Raw genomic sequence first — 26,716 nt, forward strand, 5'->3', positions numbered from 1 at the left:
GCCAGCACTGAATTGTTTCTCAATTCTCTTGGTCAGAGGGTCCTGGCCTCCCACGGCTCCAAGAAGAGACAAATCCTGAGGGGGGGGTTGTTTCATCAGCAGCTCTCTTCCGCCGTGCCCCTCCCATGCCTTCATCCCTTTCCTTAGGGTCTTCAGTTAACTCCTTCTCTTGCATTTCTCCTGAGTTTACTCCTCCGCCAGTAGCTGAAGAAGATGAGAATCGGAATTTAATGTCAGCGTTCCAAATAGCATCTGAGAAATAAATCAAGTCCCAGTCCAATTCTCTCAATCAGAGCTACGCCATCGTCATTCCGATTCTGAATAGTTCCTAGAATCCCACCTAGGTTAAGGTTCATCTTACATCCCCCACACCCACAAGTTCATCACGAGAGCAAGTCTGTGTGCAGGGGCTTATCAACTTCCTCTTCTCTTCAGTTGAGGCAGAACAAAAGGTGACCTTGGCTTGGAGAAAGGAATCTTTGGTTGTGTCTGGTAACTTTCCCCTCTGACTACTCACTACCCCTCCCATCCCCCCTTGTGTTGTGTCAGACTGAACTCTCTAACTCCACATGAAGATTTTGTCCTGACAATATGTATATTTAATAAAAGAAACTATTCATAATATATCACCTACATCGTAAAATAAAGTTCTATATGTTTAAAGTCTAAACAATAAGTAAATTTTGTTTTATATCACTATTATTATATGGCAGTAAAGGGAGATATTGTGGTTATGGGTGATTTCAACATGCCTGATGTTGACTGGAATATCCCCAGTGCCCTTACATGCAAAAGTAAGAATATAGTAGAGGCCTTTACAGGAGCAGCTCTGGCACAGCTGGTTAAGACACCAACTAGAGGGGAGAATATTCTAGATTTAGTTTTTACGAATGGGAATTGGGTTTCAGGTGTCAAGGTGGGAGAAAATTTAGGTTGCAGTGACCATCTATGTTTGTGGTTTGATGAAAAAACTCATTGTGAGCAATCCTATAATGCAACCAAAGTATTGAATTTCAGAAAAACAAATTTTAATGCAATGGGGGAATATTTAGATAATGAATTAAAGGGGAGGGATAAAATGGCAGGAGCGAGCACCCAGTGGACTGTATTAAAAAAGGCCATCTTAAAAGCCACTGGACTGTATGTAAGACAAATAACTAAAGGTAAAAGGAAGAAGAAACCGCTATGGTTTAGCAATGATATAAGGGCTATAGTCAATGAAAAAAAGGCTGCCTATAGGAGCTATAAAGAGTCTGGAAGTATAGCTGATAGGGAGGTGTGTAAAATGAGACAGAAGGAGGCAAAACAGATAATATATGCTGCTAAAGCCTCAAAAGAGGAAGAAATTGCCAAATCTGTAAAGAAGGGGGATAAAACCTTCTTCAGATATATTAGTGATAAGAAAAAGAAAAACTGTAGCATCACGAAGCTTAGTACCGGGAATAATACATGCATTAATGGGAATAAGGAGATTGCTGACCATTTCAATAGCTACTTCTGTACAGTTTCCTCAAAAGACACCTTACAAAATAATACTATAGATGGATATAGCATTGCTTCCAGCTGTACGGATTCAGCTTCAGTGATCTTAGAAGCCGATGTCTTAGAAGAACTTGAATGATTAAAGATAAATAAGGCAATGGGTCCAGATGGCATCCACCCCAGAATTCTTAAAGAACTCAGATCTGTCATTGCTACCCCCCTGACTGATTTGGTTAACCAATCCTTGTTAACAGGAGAAGTTCCTGAGGATTGGAGAATGGTCAGTGTTGTGCCTATCCACAAGAAGGGCAGTAGAGAAGAAGCTGGTAACTACAGGCCAGTTAGCTTGACATCAGTTGTAGTTAAAATGATGGAGACTCTACTCAAAAAGAGGATGAATCAGCACCTAAAAAACAATAACTTATTGGACCCAAATCAGCATGGCTTTACTGAAGGTAAATCATGTCAGACTAATCTAATTGATTTCTTTGACTATGTCACAAAGGTGTTGGATGAAGGTGGTGCCGTGGATATTGCCTATCTGGACTTCAGCAAAGCCTTTGATAGGGTTCCACATAAAGAGCTGGTAGATAAATTAGTGAAGATTGGACTTAATCCCTGGATAGTTCAATGGATTTGCAGCTGGCTGAAGCATAGACATCAGAGAGTTATTGTTAATGGCGAGTATTCTGAGCAGAGTCAGGTTACAAGCGGTGTGCCACAAGGGTCTGTTATGGGTCCTATTCTTTTTAATATGTTTGTGAGTGACATAGGGGAAGATTTGGTAGGGAAGGTTTGCCTATTTGCTGATGACTCTAAAGTGTGCAATAGGGTTGATATTCCTGGAGGCGTCTGTAATATGGTAAATGATTTAGCTTTACTAGATAAATGGTCAAAGCAATGGAAACTGCAGTTTAATGTTTACAAATGTAAAATAATGCACTTGGGGAAAAGGAATCCTCAATCTGAGTATTGTATCGGCAGTTCTGTGTTAGCAAATACTTCAGAAGAAAAGGATTTAGGGGCAGTGATTTCTGACAGTCTCAAAATGGGTGAACAGTTCAATCAGGCGGTAAGGAAAGCAAGTAGGATGCTTGGCTGCATAGCTAGAGGTATAACAAGCAGGAAGAGGGAGATTATGATCCCGCTATATAGAATGCTGGTGAGACCACATTTGGAATACTGTGTTCAGTTGTGGAGACCTCACCTACAAAAAGATATTGACAAAATTGAACGGGTCCAAAGACGGGCTACAAGAATGGTGGAAGGTCTTAAGCATAAAAGTATCATGAAAGACTTAATGAACTCAATCTGTATAGTCTGGAGGACAGAAGGAAAAGGGGGGACATGATCGAAACATTTAAATATATTAGAGGGTTAAATAATGTCCAGGAGGGAAGTGTTCTTAATAGGAAAGTGAACACAAGGACAAGGGGACAGAATCTGAAGTTAGTTGGGGGAAAGATAAAAAGCAACATGAGAAAATATTATTTTACTGAAAGAGTAGTAGATCCTTGGAATAAACTTCCAGCAGATGTGGTAGATAAATCCACAGTAACTGAATTTAAACATGCCTGGGATAAACATATATCCATCCTAAGATAAAATACAGAAAATATTATAAGGGCAGACTAGATGGACCATGAGGTCTTTTTCTGCGGTCAGACTTCTATGTTTTTTGTTTCTATGTTTCTATATCATTATATAGTGCTACAACCATTTCTCATCTTTGCCATCTGGCTTGCAGAGCTTAAATCAAATTATCTTGTTTCAATTTTTCCAAAGTTAACCAATTACTAATACATACATAATGTATCTCTTAATTTTCTACCCAATCATAAAACTTACCCAAAATTTCTATAATAATCTGAGTCTTGTTTATCTTTAAGTTTCAAAGTCAATCTACTCATCTCTGCACAATCCATAATTTTTCTCAAAACTTCCCTTTCCGTTGGTATCCTATTCAATTTCCAACATTGTGCATATACAATCCTAGCTGCTGTATTTATATGTATAATTAAATATGTCTCTTCTTTATCAAAATTATCTGGTAAAATACCCAGAAGGCATCTCGGATCTAAGATCAATAGTCTTTCTTAAAATCTTCTGAATCCAATCATGAATTCATGTCCAAAATTTACGTGCTTCCGGACAAGTCCACCACGTGTGATAAAATGAGCCAGGAAACTTCTTATTTTCGCAACCATGAAGCATTTAGAGGGTGAAAGGTGGCACGCAGGGCCGTATTGGAGGGCACACAAGACGTTGCCCTTTGTCAGCTCCAGCATACATGTGTGTGCTGGCCAGCTGACTTTTGGCCTTAAGGAAGGCCATTTCACCCTCCAGATTCTTTAGGTATGCTTCCCTGAAGCCCCAGATTGCAAAAAACTACTCAATAGGCAAACCGGAAGTTTGGAAAATGCACTTCGGGTATGCCCATTGTGCTGTTTTTGGCACTCTGGAAGGTTTAGGAAAGCTTCCTGAAGCCTTGGAGTGCAAAAAACAGCATAACAAACGAACCTGAAATCCATTTTTCCTAAATTCTGGTTTGTTCTGTTTTTTTCACCATCCCAGGTTTTGGTGAGGTCTGCGCACATGCGTGGGGATGGTGGGGGGATTATGTTCTGTGCAGGGGCAGCACCTGTGTGTGTGTGTGTGTGTGTGTGTGTGTGTATCTTTGTGTGCATATGTGTGGGTGGGGGAGGAAAGGAATGTGGGCATATGCACACATGCTAGCAACCCCCACATACCTTTTTGGCATGTGAACCAAAAAGGTTCGCCATCACTGCCATAGAGTAACAAATCTATGCTTGCAGAGGTCACCAACCATTCAGTGAGAAAATTTGGGTGGTCTGTGGCACACCTGGTGGAGGAGCTGCTCGAGGATGACTAATGGCCAGCTCTGTAATATGAGACCAGCCAGGCAGCTCAGGGTGGGGTTGGAAGTTTCTGCTATGTGAAACTTGCAACTTTGCTGCACAGACCTCACTGGTTGGAATGAGGTAATGGTGCAAAGAGGGGGTGGTGGTAGTGGCACAGGCCGGTTAAAGTAATGGGTTTCACCAACCTATGGCTCATTCTTCCCCATGCTGTGGCTTCCTGCCAGCTGAACACACCAGTGGTTGCCCCACCCCTTGCCCTCCCATGTCAGGCACTCTTCACCTGGCCTGAGAAGGGAAGGGCGGGAGATGGGGATTTGCTCCAAATTCCAAAATGGGAGTGAAGCTTCATCTCTTGCTGGGTCTTGCGGGTGTGCACACGAGAGGGGTGGGGGTGAGAGGGAGAGGAGAGGGGAGAGAGATGAGAAAGAGGGAGAGAGAGAAAGAGATGAGACAGACAAAGGGAGAGAGATGAGAGGGGGAAGAGAGAAAGAGAGTGGGGGAGAGGGGGAGAGGGGAAGAGAAAGAGAGGGGGGGAGAGAATGCCTAGAGGACCTTGTTAGTATGTCTCAGTGCAAAACCTTCAACATACATTAAGCAGAGTTGTTGTGGATGTAGGTAATGTGGGTTAGCCAGACAATGACTCAGACTTAGTATCAATGTATATACAATATTATTATTTACAAATATACAGAATCAACAATATAACTCTAATAGTTTACAAACTGCACACAGCAAGAATAATACAACTCACAGGCAAAGGTATCACTAACAAAGTAACTCCCCCTAAAGGGAACAATGCTGGCGCCCTCTTATGGCCAACCAGTAATATTTCCTTAAAGATACAGTCTCTATATTTTACTAACAGTAGACTAACATTGTTAGTGTACTGTATGGCAATACCCAAGTAGGTTACATACCATGTACAAACAGACCTCATTGCACCACTGGGAGTCCAGGTGCTTTAGCAAGTGGTGTGCTGGATTCGTATAGAAACATAGAAACATAGAAGACTGACGGCAGAAAAAGACCTCATGATCCATCTAGTCTGCCCTTATACTATTTTTTGTATTTTATCTTAGGATGGATATATGTTTATCCCAGGCATGTTTAAATTCAGTTACTGTGGATTTACCAACCATGTCTGCTGGAAGTTTGTTCCAAGGATCTACTACTCTTTCAGTGAAATAATATTTTCTCATGTTGCTTTTGATCTTTCCCCCAACTAACTTCAGATTGTGTCCCCTTGTTCTTGTGTTCACTTTCCTATTAAAAACACTTCCATCCTGAACCTTATTTAACCCTTTAACATATTTAAATGTTTCGATCATGTCCCCCCTTTTCCTTCTGTCCTCCAGACTATACAGATTGAGTTCATTAAGTCTTTCCTGATACGTTTTATGCTTAAGACCTTCCACCATTCTTGTAGCCCGTCTTTGGACCCGTTCAATTTTGTCAATATCTTTTTGTAGGTGAGGTCTCCACAACTGAACACAGTATTCCAAATGTGGTCTAACCAGCGCTCTATATAGTAGGATCACAATCTCCCTCTTCCTGCTTGTTATACCTCTAGCTATGCAGCCAAGCATCCTACTTGCTTTTCCTACTGCCCGACCACACTTCTCACCCATTTTGAGACTGTCAGAAGTCACTACCCCTAAATTCTTCTCTTCTGAAGTTTTTGCTAACACAGAACTGCCAATACAATACTCAGATTGAGGATTCCTTTTCCCCAAGTGCATTATTTTACATTTGGAAACATTAAACTGCAGTTTCCATTGCTTTGACCATTTACCTAGTAAATTATTTGCCATATTACACACGTCTCCAGGAATATGAACCCTATTGCACACTTTAGAGTCATCGGCAAATAGGCAAACCTTCCCTAACAAACCTTCCCCCATGTCACTCACAAACATATAAAAAAGAATAGGACCCAGAATAGACCCTTGTGGCACACTGCTTGTAACCCGTCTCTGCTCAGAATACTCGCCATTAACAACTCTCTCATGTCTATGCTTCAGCCAGCTGCAAATCTACTGAACTATCCAGGGATTAAGTCCAATCTTCACTAATTTATCTATCAGCTCTTTATGTGGAACTATATAAAAGGCTTTGCTGAAGTCCAGATAGGCAATATCCACGGCACCACCTTCATCCAACACCTTTGTGATATAGTCAAATAAATCAATGAGATTAGTTTGACATTATTTGCCTTCAGTAAAGCCATGCTGATTTGGGTCCAATAAATTGTTGTTTTTTAGGTGCTGATTCATCCTCTTTTTGAGTAGAGTCTCCATCATTTTAACTATAACTGATGTCAAGCTAACTGGCCTGTAGTTGCTAGCTACTTCTCTATTTCCCTTCTTGTGGATAGGCACAACACTGGCCATTCTCCAATCCTCAGGAACATCTCCTGTTAACAGGGATTGGTTAAACAAATCAGTCAGGGGGGCAGCAGTGACCAATCTGAGTTCTTTAAGAACTCTGGGGTGGATGCCATCTGGACCCATTGCCTTATTTATCTTTAATCGTTCAAGTTCTTCTAAGACATCGGCTTCTAAGATCACTGGAGATGAATCCATACAGCTGGAAGCAATGCTATATCCATCTATAGTATTATATTGTAAGGTGTCTTTTGAGAAAACTGAACAGAAGTAGCTATTGAAATGGTCAGTGATCTCCTTATTCCCATCAATGCATGTATTATTCCCGGTACTAAGCTTCATGATGTTGCAGTTTTTCTTCTTCCTATCACCTCCTTTTGTCTCATTTTATACACCTCTCTATCAGCTATACCTCCAGACTCTTTATACCTCCTATAGGCAGCCTTTTTTTCATTGATTATAGCACTTGACTTACATCATTGCTAAACCATAGTGGTTTCTTCTTCATTTTACCTTTAGTTATTTGCCTTACATATAGTCCAGTGGCTTTTAAGATGGGAATTTTTAATACAGTCCACTGTATTATCTGTATTGTCTGTGGGATTTAAAATTATGAATGTAGTGTTCTCTAAGGTCCAAAAGGTTGACCTGCTTTAAGGAACAAAGTGAATGGAACTTCATAAGGAATAAGATGTGTCATTCTTAAATGTGATATTGCTGTTTGGTGGAAATATAAGATATTATCTCAATGGCCTTTTCTAAACATTAATTGATTTGCTAGATTAGGTCTGCCACTGACCTAACCTAGCAAATTAGGAATACAAGTAGCCCTCATTTAGCAGCCACAATTGGAGCCAGCAATTCATTTATTACAAGAAATAGTTGCTAAGTGAAAGATCATGTAATTGCAAACGTATGATTTTATGCTTATGGTTTTACTTCAGCAGGCCTTTGAAACTGGTGGCCCATGGACCAGATGTGTCACATGTAGGCCACAATCACACAAAGGCAAAAATGTCCCAAAATTTCCTGACACAGTGGTACCTCTACTTAAGAACTTAATTCGTTCTGTGACCAAGTTCTTAAGTAGAAAATTTTGTAAGTAGAAGCAATTTTTCCCATAGGAATCAATGTAAAACCAAAGAATGCATGCAAACCTATTAGGAAAGAAATAAAATTTGGGTGGAAGGAAGAGGAGGAAGAAGAGGAGGAGGACAATCACTGCTGAAGGAAGAAGGTGAGGTGAGGGGAATCAAAAAAATCCAAAACTTAAGGCTTAATAAAAAAAGAGGGACTCTGAGGTGGCGTGGAGGAGCACACACCTCCCATACACCCAACGTGAGGCTGCCTCCCATACACCGTGCCAGAGAGAGAAACCCAGGTGGGGGAGAGGGGGGAACATCCTGCTCCTTTGACCAAAAAGTGGCTGCTGCTGCTGCTGCTACCTGCTTCCTCTTCCTTCCCATGCTTAAGGGCTCCCCTCTCCTCTCACTCGCTCACTTTGTAGCCAGTGCCTTTCCTTACTGTGGTGACTCCTGTGTTTGGCTGAAGTCGAGTTGATCTGGCCAGGGCTAAGTGCCCCCTTTTGCCCAGATGCTGTGGGAGGCAACCTCACACTGGGTGTATGGGAGGCAGCTTGAAGGAGTCTCCACAGTGAAGTGGTTTACTCTCTCTCCAAGTGCCCAAAGAAAGGAAAATGAAGTGTTTCTTTTTCTCTGGGCACTGGCAGAGGTTTATTCCCTCTCCAAGTGCCCAGAAAAAGTAAAATGCTTCGATCGCTCTGAACTGCCAAAGCCTCCTTAAGCACCACTGAAAGGCTCCTCTGGTAGCCCAGAAAAGCCCGAGGTGGCCAGAATTAAAGGGGGAATGGCAGGAAACTGGCTGGGCCTTCGTGCCACTCTCAAATTTCCTGGGAAATTTTTCTGGGCTCGGGTTCTTAAGTAGAAAATAGTTCTTAAGAAGAGGCAAAAAAATCTTTAACACCCGGTTCTTATCTAGAAAAGTTCTTAAGTGGAGATGTTCTTAGGTAGAGGTACCACTGTACATCACGTGACCATAGAATATGAAACCCATGCTTTCTAGCATCAGATGGCTATGACCCCATATGCCCAAATGAAGGGAAAGTTTTCTGAAACTTGACTCACAAGGAAGCCAGATGAAAGGGCTGATTTTGTAGCCTTTAATCTTGCTCTCCCACCCTTTGGAATAATCACTGTGATGCTGGGATAAAGAAGAGAATGTTTATAATTGCATTCACAAGAGAGTAAGCAGGCACACCAAGGGAAGTATACATTGAAGGCCTGCAAACTTTACCTAGTAATAGTCAAAGAAGTCTTTAGCTGAAACCTGACTAAGGTGTCAGTAGCAGTGCCAGAGGAATGATTCTAATCAACCAAGATGACAAAACTGAACTAGTTAACTTGCAGTTAGCATTTTTTTTATGGAAGTGCTACACTGGGGAGAAAAGCAGCTCAGAAAGAATAATTTAGTCAATCTCTCCGCTCTGCAAGAGGTAAAGAAGAAAAAAGTGGACCAGACACAGGACATCTACTAACTGACAATATTGCTAAATAAATGATAGGCAGTGAGATGCTGCAAAAGTTGGAAGACATTTCTATCCAATGAAGTACACCAGATCAAGAAATCAGCTCCATGTGAAAATCAGAACTAAATTTTCATGAGATAGACCATAGTATCAGTATCTTGCAAATCTGCTTATTTTTTACATTCCCTCCTTACAATCATCTAAGTCAAGAGGAGTCAGTTTGATCCTTTTCTTAATAATTATCTCTTTTTCTGGGCTTTATAAAAGGTTTCTGCCCTTGTTATTTCTGAAACTGTCTCTGAATATTATTTCTAAGGTTCTCTCCATGAGTCCCTATAGCAGCGATGATGAACCTTTTTTCCCTTATGTGCAGAAAGCCCGTGTATGTGTGTGCTCTCGCTCATGTGTGAGTGCCCATACTCATAATTCAATGCCTGGGGATGGCAAAAATGGCCTCTACTGCTCCCCCAGAGACCCTCTGGAGGCTTGAAAGCTTGGTAGGCCCATTTTTCACCCTCTCCAAGCTCCAGAACCAAAAATGCCCTCCCCCATCACCCCAGAGACTCTCCATAAGCTGAAAATGCCTTCTCAGATCCTCTGGATGAACCAAAAACCAGCTGGCCAGCACACATATGCACATTGGAACTGAGCTGTGGTAATGGCTCATGTGCCAGCAGATGTGGTTCCGCATGCCACCTGTGGCACCCATGCCATAATTTCACCATCACTGCCCTATAACAAAGGATGCAATATTCCAGGGTAAATATTTCAGAGTCCTTTGGGAGTTGGGTGCCATAGAAATATAATAAATTAAATGAAATCATTTACCTAGTTGGTTCAGCAATATTGTTTGGGCCCTACTGGTTCAAATATTGAATTGGAACTCTTTCACACAGACAAACAGATGAGTGTCATAGGAATCTATGGTGGGTGAGCATGTGAGGCCTACATCAGATGCTATGGTTAAATGTTTGCAGGCCTTGCTGAGGAGAGTGGAGAGAAAGCAATGAATAAAGTGTAGATCTTTATAACTGCATCACGTGTGGGAATCATTAGAAACTGCTTAAAGGAAGATATGACAAAAGGAAGTGATATTCTTGTTTTTAAAGAATAGAAGGCTGAGTGAACTAGCCAAACACAGACATTTCCCTCGTTTAGCTGCTTTTTGATAAATTAAAGTATGTCAAATGTATTCCTCAGCTTACAGTGGCAGTTGGAACCAGAATTTCCATCACAGAATGGCAAAATACAGATAGTCCTCAATTTATGACTACAAAATTTACAGTATGTTGTTAAGTGAGAGAATTGTTAAGTGAGTTTTGCCCCATTTTATGACTTTTCTTGGCACATTTGTTAAGTGAATCACTGTAGCTGTTAAATTAGTAACAGGGTTGTTAAATGAATCTGGTTTCCTCGTTTGTCAGAAGGTCACAAAAAGCGATCACATGACTCCAGGACACTGCAACCTTCATAATTGATTTTACTTGTGGGAAGCTTGCAGGAATATATAGGAAATCACATGCTGTAAAGCTGGAACTTTGTGAAGCATTGAAAGTCCTCCCGATTCAGTGCCATTGTAGCTTTTAATGGTTGCTGAATGAGTGGTCACAAGTCAAGGACTATCTGTAATTGCAAAAGCTTAGCTCCCATCATTGGAATCCAGAAATGTGGGTATGGAAGCGTTTAGGGTTCTAACAGAGAAGAGAAATACAGTAATTAGAAGGGGAAAAAGAAAGGAAGAAGGAAGGAAGGTACAAATAGGGATATAAGTACCTATAAAACTGATGACAAAATATTGAACTACTGTAGGAAGGCAATGGACTGTGATTGTTAAACAAAGCTCCTCTTTCCTTCTAAGGATCTCTTTTAGCAAAGGGGTCTGCTCGAGACATAATGATGGCAAATGTCACCACCATGCAGATGGGTCCATGTTAGAAGACCAGGACAGCAAGAAAGACCAAAGCTTTTTGGAGCTCCTGAATGGGGGAATGTCTAGGTAAAAGGAAAAAAATAGATTGCATTCCAATATCAGAGAAGTATAAACCGCAGAAGAAGTGTGACAGGAAAACGCTCAAAGCTATAGGGGCTATTCTCCTGATACCACCTGAAGATACTACCATACCTATTGTGGTTAGCTCTGGCCCAGCTCCTGCCCCAAGGACTGTGGGGGGTGGAGGTGGAGGTGGGTGAAACATCCAAATGTCACAGGCCTGTTTTGCTGCCGACAGCTTCTGTGTCTGTGAGATGGGACCTTCAGAGGGGGGCCTGGCGGGCAGCCAGAAAGAAACCAGTCTTCATCTTCCTTATCTTTGATAGACTCTGATGGGGCAGTTGTCATAGACCCACGCATGCGTAGAGCTATGCATAGAAGAGAACAGCTTCGCAGATATTACAGGAGATAATAGAGTCTACCTGTGGTTGGGTGGGGTTCAAGTAATTAGGGCTGTTGTTAAATGGGCAGTGTGCCAGCCTCGCAGTGTGGAAGATTATCTGATCGTGCTTGTGGAGTTTGCATTGCCATTCCGGATTTTCCCAGGACCTTGTGTTTTAATCCCCTTTTCCATTTTATTCTTTCTATTCTTCCTTCTAGGAAGGAAGGACTTTGTTAGAAAAATAAAGGGGTTATTGGATCAAACTTTGGACACTTGACAACTGTTCTGTAGTTATGATGGTGGCAATGTCCCAGGATTATGTGAACATCTTTTGGGATCTTCTGACAAGTAACTGCAGGGATTCATTTAATGACTGTGGCAAGAAAGATGGTAAAGAGAGGCAGAACTCACTTAATAACTGTCTTACTCAGGCAATTGAATCGTTGGCATCCACTGGGGTCAGAACAGAAGTCGAGGATTATCTGTCCGACCAGTGCACTCTTTTAGAAGCAGATCATGAGTCCATTTTGAAGCTCCCCAGAAAACATCTAGGGGGGAAAGCAGGTTGTCCTCGACTTACAACGGTTCATTTACTGACCATTCAAAGTCACGATGGCCTTGAAAAAGTGACTTATGCCCCCTTTTCACACTTATGACCTTCGCAGCAGCCCCACAATCGTGTGATCAAAACTTGGCCGCCATTTCATATTTATGACAGTTGCTGTGTCTTGAGGTTACGTGACTTTTGCAACCTTCTCACAAACAAAGACAATGGGGGCAGGGGGGCAGAGAAGCCAGATTTGCTTAACAACTAGGTTTCTAACCAATCCACGCCCAGGCATGAAAATGCGCCTCTCAGACGTTATACTTTTCTGCCCACACCAAAAAAATATTAGAGGGAACATTGGTCATGGAAACTAAAATATCTAAGGCAGACTCGATACTGTTGTAGCAACTATATTTTTATTGATTGATTGATTTTGCCCAGTACACAATTAGGGTTTTAGTGGGTATACACATAGTAAAATACATGATGAAGGTTGTAGAGGATATACTCATAGTAAAATATATCTAAGAAAGAATAGAAGAGAAGTTATAGGAATAGAACATATCAATGAAAGAATAGAAGAAGAGATACAAGAATAGAAGAAAGGTATAGGAGATATAGGAGAGCAATAGGACAGGGGACGGAAGGCACTCTAGTGCACTTGTACTCGCCCCTTACTGACCTCTTAGGAATCTGGATAGGTCAACCGTGGATAATCTAAGGGTAACGTGTTGGGGATTGGGGGATGACACTATGGAGTTCCACGCTTTGACAACTCGGTTACTGAAGTTGTATTTTTTACAGTCAAGTTTGGAGTGGTTAATATTAAGTTTAAACCTGTTGTGTGCCCTTGTGTTGTTGTGGTTGAAGCTGAAGTAGTCACCAACAGGCAGGACGTTGCAGCATATAATCTTGAATACTTAGATCATGTTTAAGGCGTCTTAGTTCTACGCTTTCAAGACCCAGGATTGAAAGTCTTAGTCTCGTAGGGTATTCTGTTTCGAGGGGAGGAGTGAAGGGCTCTTCAGCTGTATTCCAGTCCTCTAGCAGTTTTACCATGCTCCAAGAACTCTAAAAAACTTCCTTTAGTAGCTACAAAAACACATCTGCCAGCTCCTTTAGTTCCCTGAGATGAAATCCATCTGGTCCTGGTGATTTGAACTTATTCAGATTGGATAAATGTTCTCTTACTATTTTCTTTCCTATTTTGATCTGCATCCCTATTCTGTCTCCTTCTGTACTGATAGGCTGGACTATTATAGATTGAACCGCTAGGTGTGTTTTTTACTATGTTAATGATACACTTTACTTATCTCCAGACCCCCATTTAAACATCTTTATCAGCTTAAGTGTAAACTAAATACCATTTTATTTTCCTTAATTTCAATATTGAGTTTACTTGCAATGAATCTTAGCCAAGTGTCAAAGTCACGACCTACCAGTTATATAGGAAATATTTCTGAACAACCTATGAGGTGTTTGTGGTCAGCCCCTCTAGATCTTGCCAACAGGTGTTAAAAAGATGTTACTTCTTGTAGGCAAAGGCACAAATAAACTAATAGTGCTAACTAAAATCAATTAATAGCTTACCAAAGTTTCTAATTATTTATTAATAAGCTAATAAACCACCTATCCTCAAACTGGAATTGTATCATAGCTACAAGTAAGAAACAGACAAAGTTATTAGGCAAAGGCCCAGACTGACTCCCCCTAATTTAGGTGGGTGTAACAAGGAATGGAAACTTATCAGCTGAAATTTCCTGCCCCCCCCCCAGAATGTTATTGTCCTGGAGTCCTGTTCATAACATCAAGCCAATTGTCATCTATTATACAATCAGAAGCCAAGCCAATGAATTATTTCAAATTCAGAGATGATACAATCACATAAGGATGAAAGGCCAAAAATGATTTGGTGGATTTTTAAAGATCAGAAGAGGAACTACTGTAATTAGTGGTTTTAGAACATTTAGTACATTTCATTCCATTCTGTGTCAAAGTTTATGAAGGAATGTGGTTTGGCAAGCCCTGCATCAATTTATAAGATCTAGCTTAATTTTAATTGTTAATAAATAATTATATAATTTCATACTGTTAAAAAGAAAAACAAAACCTTGAACCCATTTGTTATTTTCCCATGCTATACATCAAAGCAAATTCACTTGGTTGATCTGAGCATGAAGGTATATTGGGCTACCTCCAGAACAACCCAAGGAAGACTAGACTGCTTCTGGAACTTGGATTGGACTGTGAATTAGAGAGTTTGCTCTCTATCTCTGTTATTTAAAGAATATATTACAAATTGTTTGGTGAAAAAAATATTTATTTTTATTTTAGAACTCAGCACATCTTTAAGCTAAAAATATTAATTACAAGTTTCTATTTTTATTGTGTTTAGTTGACCTGCTGACTGATAATTCAGATTAATTAAATGTTTACTGATAAAATGTATATTTTTAAAAAATGTAAATTCTTCATTGTAGATGTATCTGCCTTAAATATAGTCTGCAGGTTTGTTTGTAAATGTTAACTTTTTCCCAGTTGGTAAAACTTGGTTTTTACAAAGTAGACTTTTAGGTTCAGATACTTTGTTGATAGCTATAGACAATACAGTTTAATGTGGTCATATTTTAGGAGAATGATAAATAATTTTTGATATTCATCTTCTGGTTCAAAGAACGGTGTGCATGTTCTGTTGTTCCTTTAGTTAGATCTGTAAAATACAATGTGAAGAATGAAGAAATAAATGTGCATCTCTACATTTTATATACCGTAATTTTTTTAAAAATGGCTAGATCTTGATCTACAGAAAAATACAGCCTCTGATAACTTTGCGATATTAAATTGATTCCATACATGGGCAAGAAGGCTCTGAAATGTCAGCAATTCAATTACTTAAAATTACTCAAGTGACTCAAAATTTGTAGACCTCTGGGCAATGTTCTCCTTTTTTTAAAAAGAAATTACTTTTTACAATAATATAACTTACAATAACAAATTTAAAGAATATTTATTAACCATTCTTGTTATTTTTGGATATCAACTGTGGCAGTCAGAAAGACCCTGAAGCCCAATATTTTAAAAACAAGAGTGGGAAAGTAGATGTTACCAAACTTTAATTCATCCTCACCAGGGATACACTTGAGAAAAGATGGAATACAAATGCAGTGAATAAACAAACTCCCATTATTCTCTGACAACACAGCCCAATAGAAGGACATTGGGAGCTGTAGTCCAGCAATACCGAAAAAGCTTCTTTCATTGATTAGAAAGAAGCCCCATTACAGAAATAATTGATATTTAATTTTAACTCTTGAAAAAAATTAGTATTTTGTTATTCCTATTGGTATTAATTGTAATTTCAAAGGAAAGCCTCATTATACAATAAGATTCCTGTGATCTAAATAAAATTGTTTCCATTCAAAACAATGGGAAAGAAGTATCATGGGAATAATACTTAAAACAAGTAATGGGGCAGGAAGGAAAAAATATCTGTCCTTTCATAATGAGTTTCTGAATCCTGGAAGATTCTTAGACCAGATTCTTACATTCCTCTGTACTGGGACTGAAATGATAAATGGAAACTCCATGCAATAAATTTACTTGCCTCAAAATTAATGGTTCCAAATGAATGCTCATACTTTTTATTTTATTTCTTGCATTTATTTATTTATTTATTCATTCATTTATTTACTTACTTACTTATTTATTTATTTATTTGATTTATATGCCGCTCCGAGGACTCAGGGTGGCTTACAACATTTGAAAGAAACAATGATATACAATAGATAAATCCAATTAATTAACCCTGCTGTTCTCCTCGCATTTACTGTACACTTTTGGTCCTTGGGTCCTTTTAGACCCAGAGTAAAAAAAAGGTTGGATTTAGCTACTGGAAGTGGGATTTTGAATACTTTTTTCACTAGTATACTAATTTGAACATTTCTGAACACAATGAAATGAAAAATGAAATGAAAAAAATTAATGCTTATTTGTTTAATTTGCTCAGAAAAGCCTGCCCCCCCCGGCTGTGTGCAATTTTTTTCAATTTATAGATAGATTAGCCTGGTGGGGGGGAAGGCCCTTTTCTGAGCAAAATACACAAATAAGCACCATTTTTTTCATTTCATTTTTCATTTCATTATGTTCAGAAATGTTCAAATTAGTATACTAGTGAAAAAAGTATTAAAAAAGACACTTCCAGTAGCTAAAACCAACCTTTTTTTACTCTGGGTCTAAAAGGACCTGGAGGAGTACAAGTGTACAGTAAATACGCGGACAATAGCAGTGGTTAGTAATTGCACACAGCTGGGGGAGGAAGGGAGGGGGAAGGCCTTTTCTAAGCAAAATAAACAAATAAGCATACATTTTTCATTTCATTTTTCATTTCATTATGTTCAGAAATGTTCAAATTAATATGCCAATGCCAAAGATATTTTTAAAATTCAGATTTTGCAGGCTAATCTATCTGTAAATTGAAAAAATTGCACACAGCAGGGGGGGCAGGCTTTTATGAGCAAAATAAACAAATAAGCATCAATTCTTTCATTTCATATTTCATTTCATTGAGTTCAGAAATGTTCAAATTAATATACTAGTGAAAAAAGTATTCAAAAGAACACTTTCAGTAGGTAAAACCAACTTTTTTTACTCTGGGTCTAAAAGGACACGGAGGAGTACAAGTGTAAGTATTTTTGCCCAGCAAAAACTAAACAATAAAAAAAAAACCCTTAGAAATAGCCCATCAAATGAGACAAAGTCATGTAATTTCAAGTTTCAGATATGCAGGGAAATTTTTTTTACAATCTTTTACAATTTTGTTTTGTGTCTAAAAGGACCTGAGGAGAACAGCAGGGTTAAACTAAATAAGTTAATGTTAAAGTTAATTTTATTAACCCTGGTACTCTCCTCGCATTTACTATACACCTGTTACCCTCCAGGTCCTTTTAGACCTGGAGTATTAAAAGGTTGGTTCTAGCTACTGGAATGGGTTTTTTGAATACTTTTTTCACTAGTATACTAATTCGAACATTTCTGAACATAATGAAATGAAAATTGAAATGAAAAAAAAAGATGCTTATTTGTTTATTTTGCTCAGAAAAGGGCCTCCTCCCACATATGTGTGCACTTTTTTCAATTTATAGATAGAATAACCTGCCAAATCAGAATTTTTTTTGACCATCTTTGGCATTGGCATACTAATTTGAACATTTCTTTTTTTTTTAATTTTTTTTTTAATTTTTTATTACAAATATATACACATTTACATACAATATATGTTTTATATTAATACAAGGCTAAATCAATGCGTAACAAATAAATGAACAAACAAACATGACAAACAAACAAACAAAAATATTCTTTAAAAAAAAGATCTAATTGCTTATTTAAGTACATTAATAACAATAACTATTCACTTAGCATATTTTATAATATTTGTACTTGTATTCCCTTCAGGAGGTAAGTTTTGAATGATTTTTGATTTTAAATTATTTTCTGGTGAAGCATGTTGTGTCCTCAGCGTATACCATTTTCTCTTGTAGGTTGTCACTGTTTTTTAAATCATTTAATTCTTTCTTATCCGCCTTCTTTTATTCATATTCAATTTCTTTAATGTCATACAGATCTTTTTTTATAAAAAGGTTTTTTGTATATATGTCTTTTGTATTTTTTTTTCTATGTAATGAAAAGGATATAAAGTATTGTTAATTTGATTTTTTCTTTTGAATTTTATTTCTTTTCTTAAACCAGTTATAAAGATGTGTCCAGGTTTTATCGTGTTCGGAATCCTCTTTATTTTTTAATTTAATTGTTAGTGCGTCAAATTCAGCACAGTCTAATATTTTTTTAATTATCAAATCGTCTTCAGGTGGTTCGGGTTGCTTCCAATTTTGAGCTATCGTTATTCTAATTGCTGTCAATATATGAATTAATAAGTAGTGTTTGTTTTTTTCAATTTTTTGATCTATAATTCCCAGGAGAAAGGCTTCAGGTTTTTTATTTATCTTCATTTGTAAAATCTCTTCTATCCAATTCTGCATTTTGTTCCAGAATTTTTTCATTTTTGAGCAGGTCCACCAAATGTGGTAGTATGTCCCCATTTTTTTGCACCTCCAACATTTTGGGCTTGTTCCTTTATACATTTTGGCTAATGTTGCCGGTGGAAGGTGTCATCTAGATTAGGCTGAAAAATCTGACTTTTTTTTTACCATTTTTGGTATTAGGAAACTCATTTGAACGTTTCTGAAGACAATGATATGAAAATTGAAGTGAAAAAACTAATTCTTATTTGTTTATTTTGCTCATAAAACTCACCCCCCATTTTTGTGCAATTTTGTTCATTTTAATCTCGATTAGCCTGCAAAATCAGAATTTTTTAACCATCTTTGGCATTGGCATACTAAGTTGAACATTCTGAACATAATGAAATGAAAATTGAAATGAGAAAAAATGATGTTCGCAAAGATGTTTTTTAAAATAGTTTTTTCACTAGTACACTAATTTGAATATTCCTGATCACAAACAAATGAAAAATGAAATGAAAAAAAAATGGATTTTACAGGCTAATCTATCTATAAATTGAAATAATTGCACACAGCCAGGGGAGGCAGGCTTTTCGCAGCAAAATAAACAAATAAGCATTACTTTTTTCATTTCAATTTTCATTTCATTGTGTTCAGAAATGTTCAAATTAGTATACTAGAAAAAAAAAGTATTCAAAAAAACCCATTCCAGTAGCTAGAACCAACCTTTTTTACTCCGGGTCACATATGACCGGGAGGACTACAAGTGTTCAAAACATTTTTTTTTTCATTTCCAAGCTTAGAATGAATGTAAAAAACAGACTGAAGAAAGACCCTATGAAATGAATTGGATGAGATAGATTGTCCATTATTAAATAAAATTCTATTGACTTCAGGAGACTACTAGATCCAACCTAAGGATTACTTGCTTTCTACTGAAAATTTTACTGTGCACGCTAAATGAATTTGTTTCATTGAGGACAATGAAATCAATAAAAATAGCCCATTGAGGTTAAAATAGAGCTTACATTCATTTCAGGCCTAAGACACAGGGATCTCCTGTTCTTTATTTTGGAATTTATCAGGATTCAGCAACAGACCAGAAGAGATGAAATGATAGACAATGTTTTTGTCCCATGCCTCATTGTTTTTAAGTAACACCAACACTCATAGGTTTCTTTCCCATTGCTCTGATCAGAAGAAATTTTATTTAGGTCAGAGGAATCTTCAAAAGTGTTCTGATTTAGAAGAATTGCCAAAGACTAAGTTGCTTTATAATCTATTACATCCACAATTTTAGCTACCAGGCTTTGGCCATTTACACATTTCAATTGTTTTTTTCAATGATTAGATATACAGTAGATGTACAGTGGTACCTCTACCTAAGAATGCCTCTACTTAAAAACTTTTCTAGATAAGAACCGAGTGTTTAAGATTTTTTTGCCTCTTCTTAAGAACCATTTTCTATTTAAGAACCCAAGCCTGGAAAATTTCCCAGAAAACTTGAGAGTGGCATGAAGGTTTGGCCAGTCTCCTGCCATTCCCCCTGGGTTTCTCACTCTGGCACAGTGTATAGGAGACAGCCTCGCGCCGGGTGTATGGGAGGCCCGTGCTCTTCCTCACCACCTCAGAAACCCTCTTTTTTTTTTAAGCCGTAAAGTTTTGAATTTTTTTTATTCCCCTTACCTCACCTTCTTCCTTTAGTAGTGATTGTCCTCCTCCTCTTCTTCCTCCTCCCACCCAAATTCTGAGTTTTTATTTCTTTCCTAATGGGCTTGCATGCATTATTTGCTTTTACATTGATTCCTATGGGAAAAATTGCTTCTACTTACAAACTTTTCTACTTCAGAACCTGGTCACAGGACGAATTAAGTTCTTAAGTAGAGGTACCACTATATATAGTAGGTATAGTATCATGATGACAAGCATGTGTGCCATCTGTGGCACACAGAGCCATATCTGATGGCATTCGAGGTGTTGCCCTATGTCAGCTCCAACTGGCGAACTGATTTTTGGCCTTTAGAAAAGCCACCAGAGTCTGTAAATGGCAAAAAGCAGACCCAATGGGCCTACCAGAAGTTCCAAAAGGCCAATTAGGCAATTTTTTCACCCTCAACAGGTTTCAGAAAAGCCATTTGAAACTGGGGAGATTGAAAAGGTTTTAGTGAGGCCTGTACGTAGGCATAGGGGTACAGCATGGGGCTGGTGGTTTTGTGCACATACATGGGGGGAGGGCATTACATTATGGATGTGGTCACATGCAGGGGCACTCCCTTTTGGCACCTGAGCAAAAATAGGTTCAGCATCACTTAAGGCAACCCGACGTCCTGCTTTTAGTGAGACAGTCCCACTTTTTAGCAATTTGTCCTGTGTCCCACAGCGTTTTTTAAAAGTCCTGATTTTTTGAAAGAAGCTTCCAGCTGGAGATTGCTAAACCTTCACATTGGCCGATTTTGGGCAGCACGGAAGCTGAGCTTCCTTCTTCGTGGCTTCCAAGTTTTTCCCCAGCAGATGCTACTTGCCAGTGCTGGGGAAAAACTGAGCTGGGGTAAACTGAGCTGGCGTTTTTCCTCCCCAATGGACCTTTGCCTCAGCACCATGAATGGAGTGACTGAGTGTACTATGCCTCTGCCTCTGCCTCTGGATAAGTGTCATCTTGGAAGCAGGTGAAAGTGTCATCTTGGAAGCAGAGAAAAACACAGAGAGAGGGAGGTAAGGAGGGAGAGAGAGAAAGGAAGAGAAAGAGACAGAGAGGAAGGAAGAGAGAAAGAGAGAGAGAAAAGAGGGGATGGAAGGAAGGAAGAGAAAGAAAGAGGGAGAGGGAGGAAAGGGGGGAGAGAGAGAAAGAAAAAGAAATAGGGAGGGAGAAAGAGAGAGAAAAGAGAGAAGGAGAGAAAGAAAGAAAGAAGGAAGGAAGGAAGGAAATAGGAGGGACAAAAAGAGGGAAATAGAGAGAAAGGGAGGGCGGAAGAGAGAAACAGATAGAGAAAAAAGAGAAGAAGGTAGAGAGGGAGAAAGAGAAAGAAAGAGCGAGGGAGAGAGAAATATAAAGGGAGGGAGGAAGAGAGAGAGAAAGGGAGGGAGAGGGATTGAAGGAGGGGGAGAGAAAGAAAGAGACAGGGAGGAAGAGAGAAAGGAAGAGGAATGGAGAGAAAGAAAGAAAGAGATAAAGGAAGGGAGATAAAGAAAGAGGGAGGGAGAGAGAGAGAGAAAAAGAGAGAGAAATGGAGAGAAGATTTACCTCTTTACCAATGTTAAAATCTGGTCACTTTACCACCACTAGCGTAGTATATAAATATAGACAGGAGAAAGAAAAGTTAATTGGTGAAATAAAGCATTTTTCTGGATAATGTACCTACTGGAATGCAGTCTGGAAAGTCTAATTTCCCATTCATACAAGTAACTCTGAATGGTCTGGTATTTGGATGTGGTTTATAGTCTCTTCTACATTCAAATTCCACTACATCTCCATCCTCGGAATATATTTTATCCCCATTGTTCCACTTCAGCTTTATATTGTGTTCTCTCATATCTTCTCCACTTGCTGTGCAAGGGGCTGCAAAGGAACACAGATCTGATGATGCATACAAAGTTTGACAGTGAATAATTCCTTTGATAAAATGATTAAAATTTAGGTGGGAAATTCTATGTTGCAATGGAATAAAATGATTAGAGATCTATGTAAATGGATTTTTATCTGTCTTTGCCTCCTCTCTTTTTTTGTCTCTCAGCTGTTATAAGTCATGAACTAAGCCACCTAACATACATAAACCTCTTTTAAGCAAGGTAATGTTTCATATGCAAAAGGCAGAAGGAAAATATTTTATCCTTCCTCCAGATTTCCTCATACTAAATGTCTGAATTACACAAAAAAACAAGTTCAGCCAACCTTTTTAAAAAAATGCCAGATTGCATCTTCTCCTTCAACATTATTATTATTATTATTATTATTATTATTATTATTATTATTATTATTATTAATTGGATTTGTATGCCGCCCCTCTCCGCAGACTCGGGGCGGCTAACAACAGCAATAAAACAGTATATAACAAAATCCAATACTAAAAACAGTTAAAAACCCATTATATAAAAACCAATCATACATACAGACATACCATGCATAAAATTGTAAAGGCCTAGGGGGAAGTGTATCTCAGTTCCACCATGCCTGGTGACAGAGGTGGGTTTTAAGCAGCTTTCGAAAGGCAAGGAGGGTGGGGGCAATTCTAATCTCTGAGGGGAGTTGGTTCCAGAGGGCCGGGGCCGCCACAGAGAAGGCTCTTCCTCTGGGTCCCGCCAAGTGACATTTTTTGGTTGACGGGACCCAGAGAAGACCCACTCTGTGGGACCTAACTGGTCGCTAGGATTCGTGCAGCAGAAGGCAGTCCCTGAGGTAATCTGGTCTGGTGCCATGAAGGGCTTTATAGGTCATAACCAACACTTTGAATTGTGACCGGAAACTGATTGGCAACCAATGCAGACTGTGGAGTGTTGGTGTAACATGGGCATTGTTGGTAAACTGAGTGTTTTATAATTTCTCTTCTGGGAATGACTGCTGATGGCGATGGTGACGATGGGACTGCACTGTGTGGTCAGCTGTGAAATACTAAGAAAAATTAAATATAGACTGTGGAATTTCACAGGAAGGTTTCGCAAAATGAGGACAACATTTGTAAATGTTGGAAGATATTGTACAATTTTCCACTATAATGCAGTTTCTCTCCGAGAGTTTCTTTATCTTGGTTCACAATACTACCACTTCTAATTCCATTACAAGGCCACAAAACACCTTCTGACACTATCATACTGATACAACAGCTCTGGTATTAAGAGCTTTCCGAAAGGACAATTTTGTTTATAAAGCACAAATATATATATATAAATATATAAAAATATATAGATATTACTTATACCTCTACATGTTGGTGTTTGTGACCAATGACCATTTTGGCAAGTGACTCTTGAAGAACCTTCCATTATGTAGAAATTTTGGCACTGATAATTTACACTTTCAGATTGTAAATAGGTTTCCTTGAGTGTGTCTATGATGTCTCCATTGTCCACAGGAGGTGGGCGTCCACATCCTTCTTCACTATCTATATTAGACAAATAATACATTGATCAGCATTCCTGACAATTACAAACACATTTGTTCATGGTAATGATTTGAATGACTCTTTAATACATGAATGATGCAAAAAGGAATAATATCATGCCAAACAAATCTTATTTCATGATTTGACAAAGTGACTAAATTAGTGGAATAACAAAATGCTGTGGACATAGTAAACATGGATTTCAGTAAGGCATTTGACAAAGTAAATCACAACCTATTTCTTTGTAAACTAGAAAAATGTGGGCTAGACAGCATCAACCCCATTTGTAATTAGCTGATAAACCACACTCAACATTTTAAACCACATCCAACATTAAGCAGTCCTTAATGGAACCATATCTACATGGAGGGAAGTGAGCAGTGGCATACCTCAAGGCTCTATCTCAGGCCCAGTACTCTTCAACATCTTCATAAATGATTTAGATGAGGACAAGGGAAATTCATCAAATTTGCAGATGACACCAAACTGGCAGGAGTAGCCAACAGCCCAAAAGATAGACTCAAGAACCAGAAGGATCTTGACAGACTTGAACATAGGATGCTATCTAATATAATTAAATTTAGTTGTGAGATAGTTGTGAGATCTACCTGGTAGATAAGAAAAACCAAATGCATAGGTATAGAATAGCAGTATAACTCAATAGCAGTAACTGTGAAAGGGATCTAGGAATCATTGTGGACAATCATTTAAATATGAGCCAGTAGTGTGCTGCATCTGCCCAAAAAGCCAATGCAATCATAAGGCTGCATTAATAGAGAGATAGAATCAAACCCATGGGAAGTGTTAGCACTACTTTATAATGCTTTGGTAAAACCACACTTGGAAGATTGCGTCCAGTTTTGGTCAGTAGAATATTTTAAAAAAAGATAGAGAAACTCTAGAAATAGTGCAGAGAACAACAACACAGATGATTGAAGACAGAAACTAAAACATATGAAGAACAGTTGCAGGAATCGGGTATGTCTACTGTGATATGAAAGCAATTTTCTAATATTTGAAAAGCTGACATAAAGAAGACAAGATCAACCTATTCTTCAAAACACCTGAGGACAAAACAAAAAGCAATAGATGGAAACTAATCAAGGAGAGAAGCAACCTAGAAGTAAGAACTGACAATGAGAACATTTAACCAGAGAAATGGTTTTCCTACAAAAGTTGCGATGCTCCATCACTGGAGGTTTTAAAGGAGAGATTGACAACCATTTATGTGAAATGGTCTCCTGTTTGGGCAGGGGGATGAAATGGGTCCCTTTCAACTCTATTATTTTGTTTTGTTATTCTGTTATTCTTTCTATGATCAGGTTTATCTATCCTGTAAAATCTAAAGAAAGTCTGCAATGGTATAGTATCTCCTGCCAAATGCAGAGGGTTGGACTACCTGACCTCCAAGATCTCCATTCCAATCCTGTTATTCTATGTTCTTTACCAAACCTTCAAATAGTTAAATTTGAAAGAAGAAGGAAGTATACAATATTAATGAATGGGAATGAACAAAGCATCTAGGTTGATCTGTATATCATTATAGAATGGTGACTAAAGGTGTGAAAATGGATGGAGAAGTTATCACAAGAAGTACATTTGAGATCTTTAAAATGACAACCAGTCTTGTGTTGTGTGCTGAGAAGGAAAGTTAAAGGATGTTAATTGTGAAATAGAGAGAAGCAGACATCTCCGGAGACTCGGGGCGGCTAACAGCAACAATAAAACAGTGTACAATAGTAATTTGGCATTAGAAATGATTAAAAATCCATTAATATAAAAACCAAACATACATACATACATACCATGCATAGAATTGTAAAGGCCTAGGGGGAAAGAAGATCTCAATTCCCCCATGTTTGGCGGCAGAGGTGGGTTTTAAGTTGTTTACGAAAGGCAAGGAGGGTGGGGGCAGTTCTAATCTCTTGGGGAAGTTGGCTCCAGAGGGCCGGGGCCGCCACAGAGAAGGCTCTTCCCCTGGATCCCGCCAGGCGACATTGCTTAGTTGACGGGACCCGGAGAAGATCCACTCTGTGGGACCTAACTGGTCACTGGGATTCATGCAGCCGAAGGTGGTCCCTGAGGTAATCTGGTCCGGTGCCATGAAGGGCTTTATAGGTCATAACCAACACTTTGAATTTTTAAAGATTTTTTTGCCTCTTCTTAAGAACCATTTTCTATTTAAGAACCCAAGCCTGGAAAATTTCCCAGAAAACTTGCGAGCGGCATGAAGGCTTGGCCAGTGTCCTGCCATTCCCCCTGGGTTTCTCTCTCTGGCACAGTGTATGGGAGACAGCCTCGCGCTGGGTATATGGAAGGCCCTGCTCTTTCTCACCGCCTCAGAGTCCCTCTTTTTTTTTAAAGCCGTAAAGTTTTGATTTTTTTTAATTCCCCTTACCTCACCTTTTTCCTTTAGTAGTGACTGTCCTCCTCCTCTTCTTCCTCCTCCCACCCAAATTCTGAGTTTTTATTTCTTTCCTAATGGGTTTGCATGCATTATTTGCTTTTACATTGATTCCTATGGGAAAAATTGCTTCTACTTACAAACTTTTCTACTTAAGAACCTGGTCACAGGATGAATTAAGTTCTTAAGTAGAGGTACCACTGTATATAGTAGGTATAGTATCATGATGACAAGCATGTGTGCCATCTGTGGCACACGGAGCCATATGTGATGGCATTCGAGGTGTTGCCCTATGTCAGCTCCAACTGGCCAACTGATTTTTGGCATTTAGAAAAGCCACCTGTGTCTGTAAATGGCAAAAATCAGACCCAATGGGCCTACCGGAAGTTCCAAAAGGCCAATTAGGCCATTTTTTTCACCCTCCACAGGGTTCAGAAAAGCCATTTGAAACTGGGGAGATTGAAAAGGTTTTAGTGAGGCCTGTACGTAGGCATAGGGGTACAGCATGGGGCTGGTGGTTGTGTGCACATACATGGGGGGAGGGCATTACATTATGGATGTGGCCACATGCAGGGGCACTCCCTTTTGGCACCTCAGAAAAAAAAGGTTAAACATCACTTAAGGCAACCGACGTCCTGCTTTTAGCAGGACAGTCCCGATTTTTAGCAATTTGTCCTGTGTCCCACAGCGTTTTTTAAAAGTCCTGCTTTTTTGAAAGAATCTGTCAGCTGGAGATTGCTAAACCTTCTCATTGGCCGATTTTGGGCAGCACGGAAGCTGAGCTTCCTTCTTCGTGGCTTCCAAGTTTTTCCCCAGCCGATGCTGCTTGCCAGTGCTGGGGGAAAACTGAGCTGGGGTAAACTGAGCTGGCGTTTTTCCTCCCCAGCGGACCTTTGCCTTAGTACCATGAATGGAGAGATTGAGCGTACTTTGCCTCTGCCTCTGGATAAGTGTCATCTTGGAAGCAGGTGAGAAAGGCAGCAC

The 26,716-nt window shown here is 39.0% G+C and overlaps 1 protein-coding gene and 1 long non-coding RNA gene across 8 annotated transcripts in view; both read right to left on the reverse strand.

Moving 5' to 3' along the window:
• LOC139155477 (uncharacterized) overlaps positions 1-26,716 on the reverse strand; it is a 297,390-nt gene that overhangs the window by 40,250 nt on the left and 230,424 nt on the right. The window lies entirely within an intron of this gene.
• The window catches only part of LOC139155479 (complement factor H-related protein 2-like), a 36,926-nt gene continuing 24,724 nt past the window's right edge, over positions 14,515-26,716 (reverse strand). For 4 of the 7 annotated variants that reach the window (XR_011557075.1, XM_070730621.1, XM_070730624.1 and 1 more), the window contains 3 exons: positions 23,146-23,328; positions 21,588-21,788; positions 14,515-14,922 (listed from right to left, as the gene is read on the reverse strand). Coding sequence is in view for 5 of the 7 variants with exons in the window: in XM_070730621.1 (XP_070586722.1) it covers positions 14,840-14,922; positions 21,588-21,788; positions 23,146-23,328 (467 nt within the window). In the remaining 2 variants the exon portion in view is untranslated. The remainder of the gene's footprint in view (positions 14,923-21,587; positions 21,789-23,145; positions 23,329-26,716) is intronic. The other 3 variants (XR_011557074.1, XM_070730623.1, XM_070730622.1) reach the window with 1 other exon arrangement.

This window comes from Erythrolamprus reginae, unplaced genomic scaffold (assembly GCF_031021105.1).
Source record: "Erythrolamprus reginae isolate rEryReg1 unplaced genomic scaffold, rEryReg1.hap1 H_21, whole genome shotgun sequence".
Lineage (NCBI taxonomy): Eukaryota > Metazoa > Chordata > Lepidosauria > Squamata > Dipsadidae > Erythrolamprus > Erythrolamprus reginae.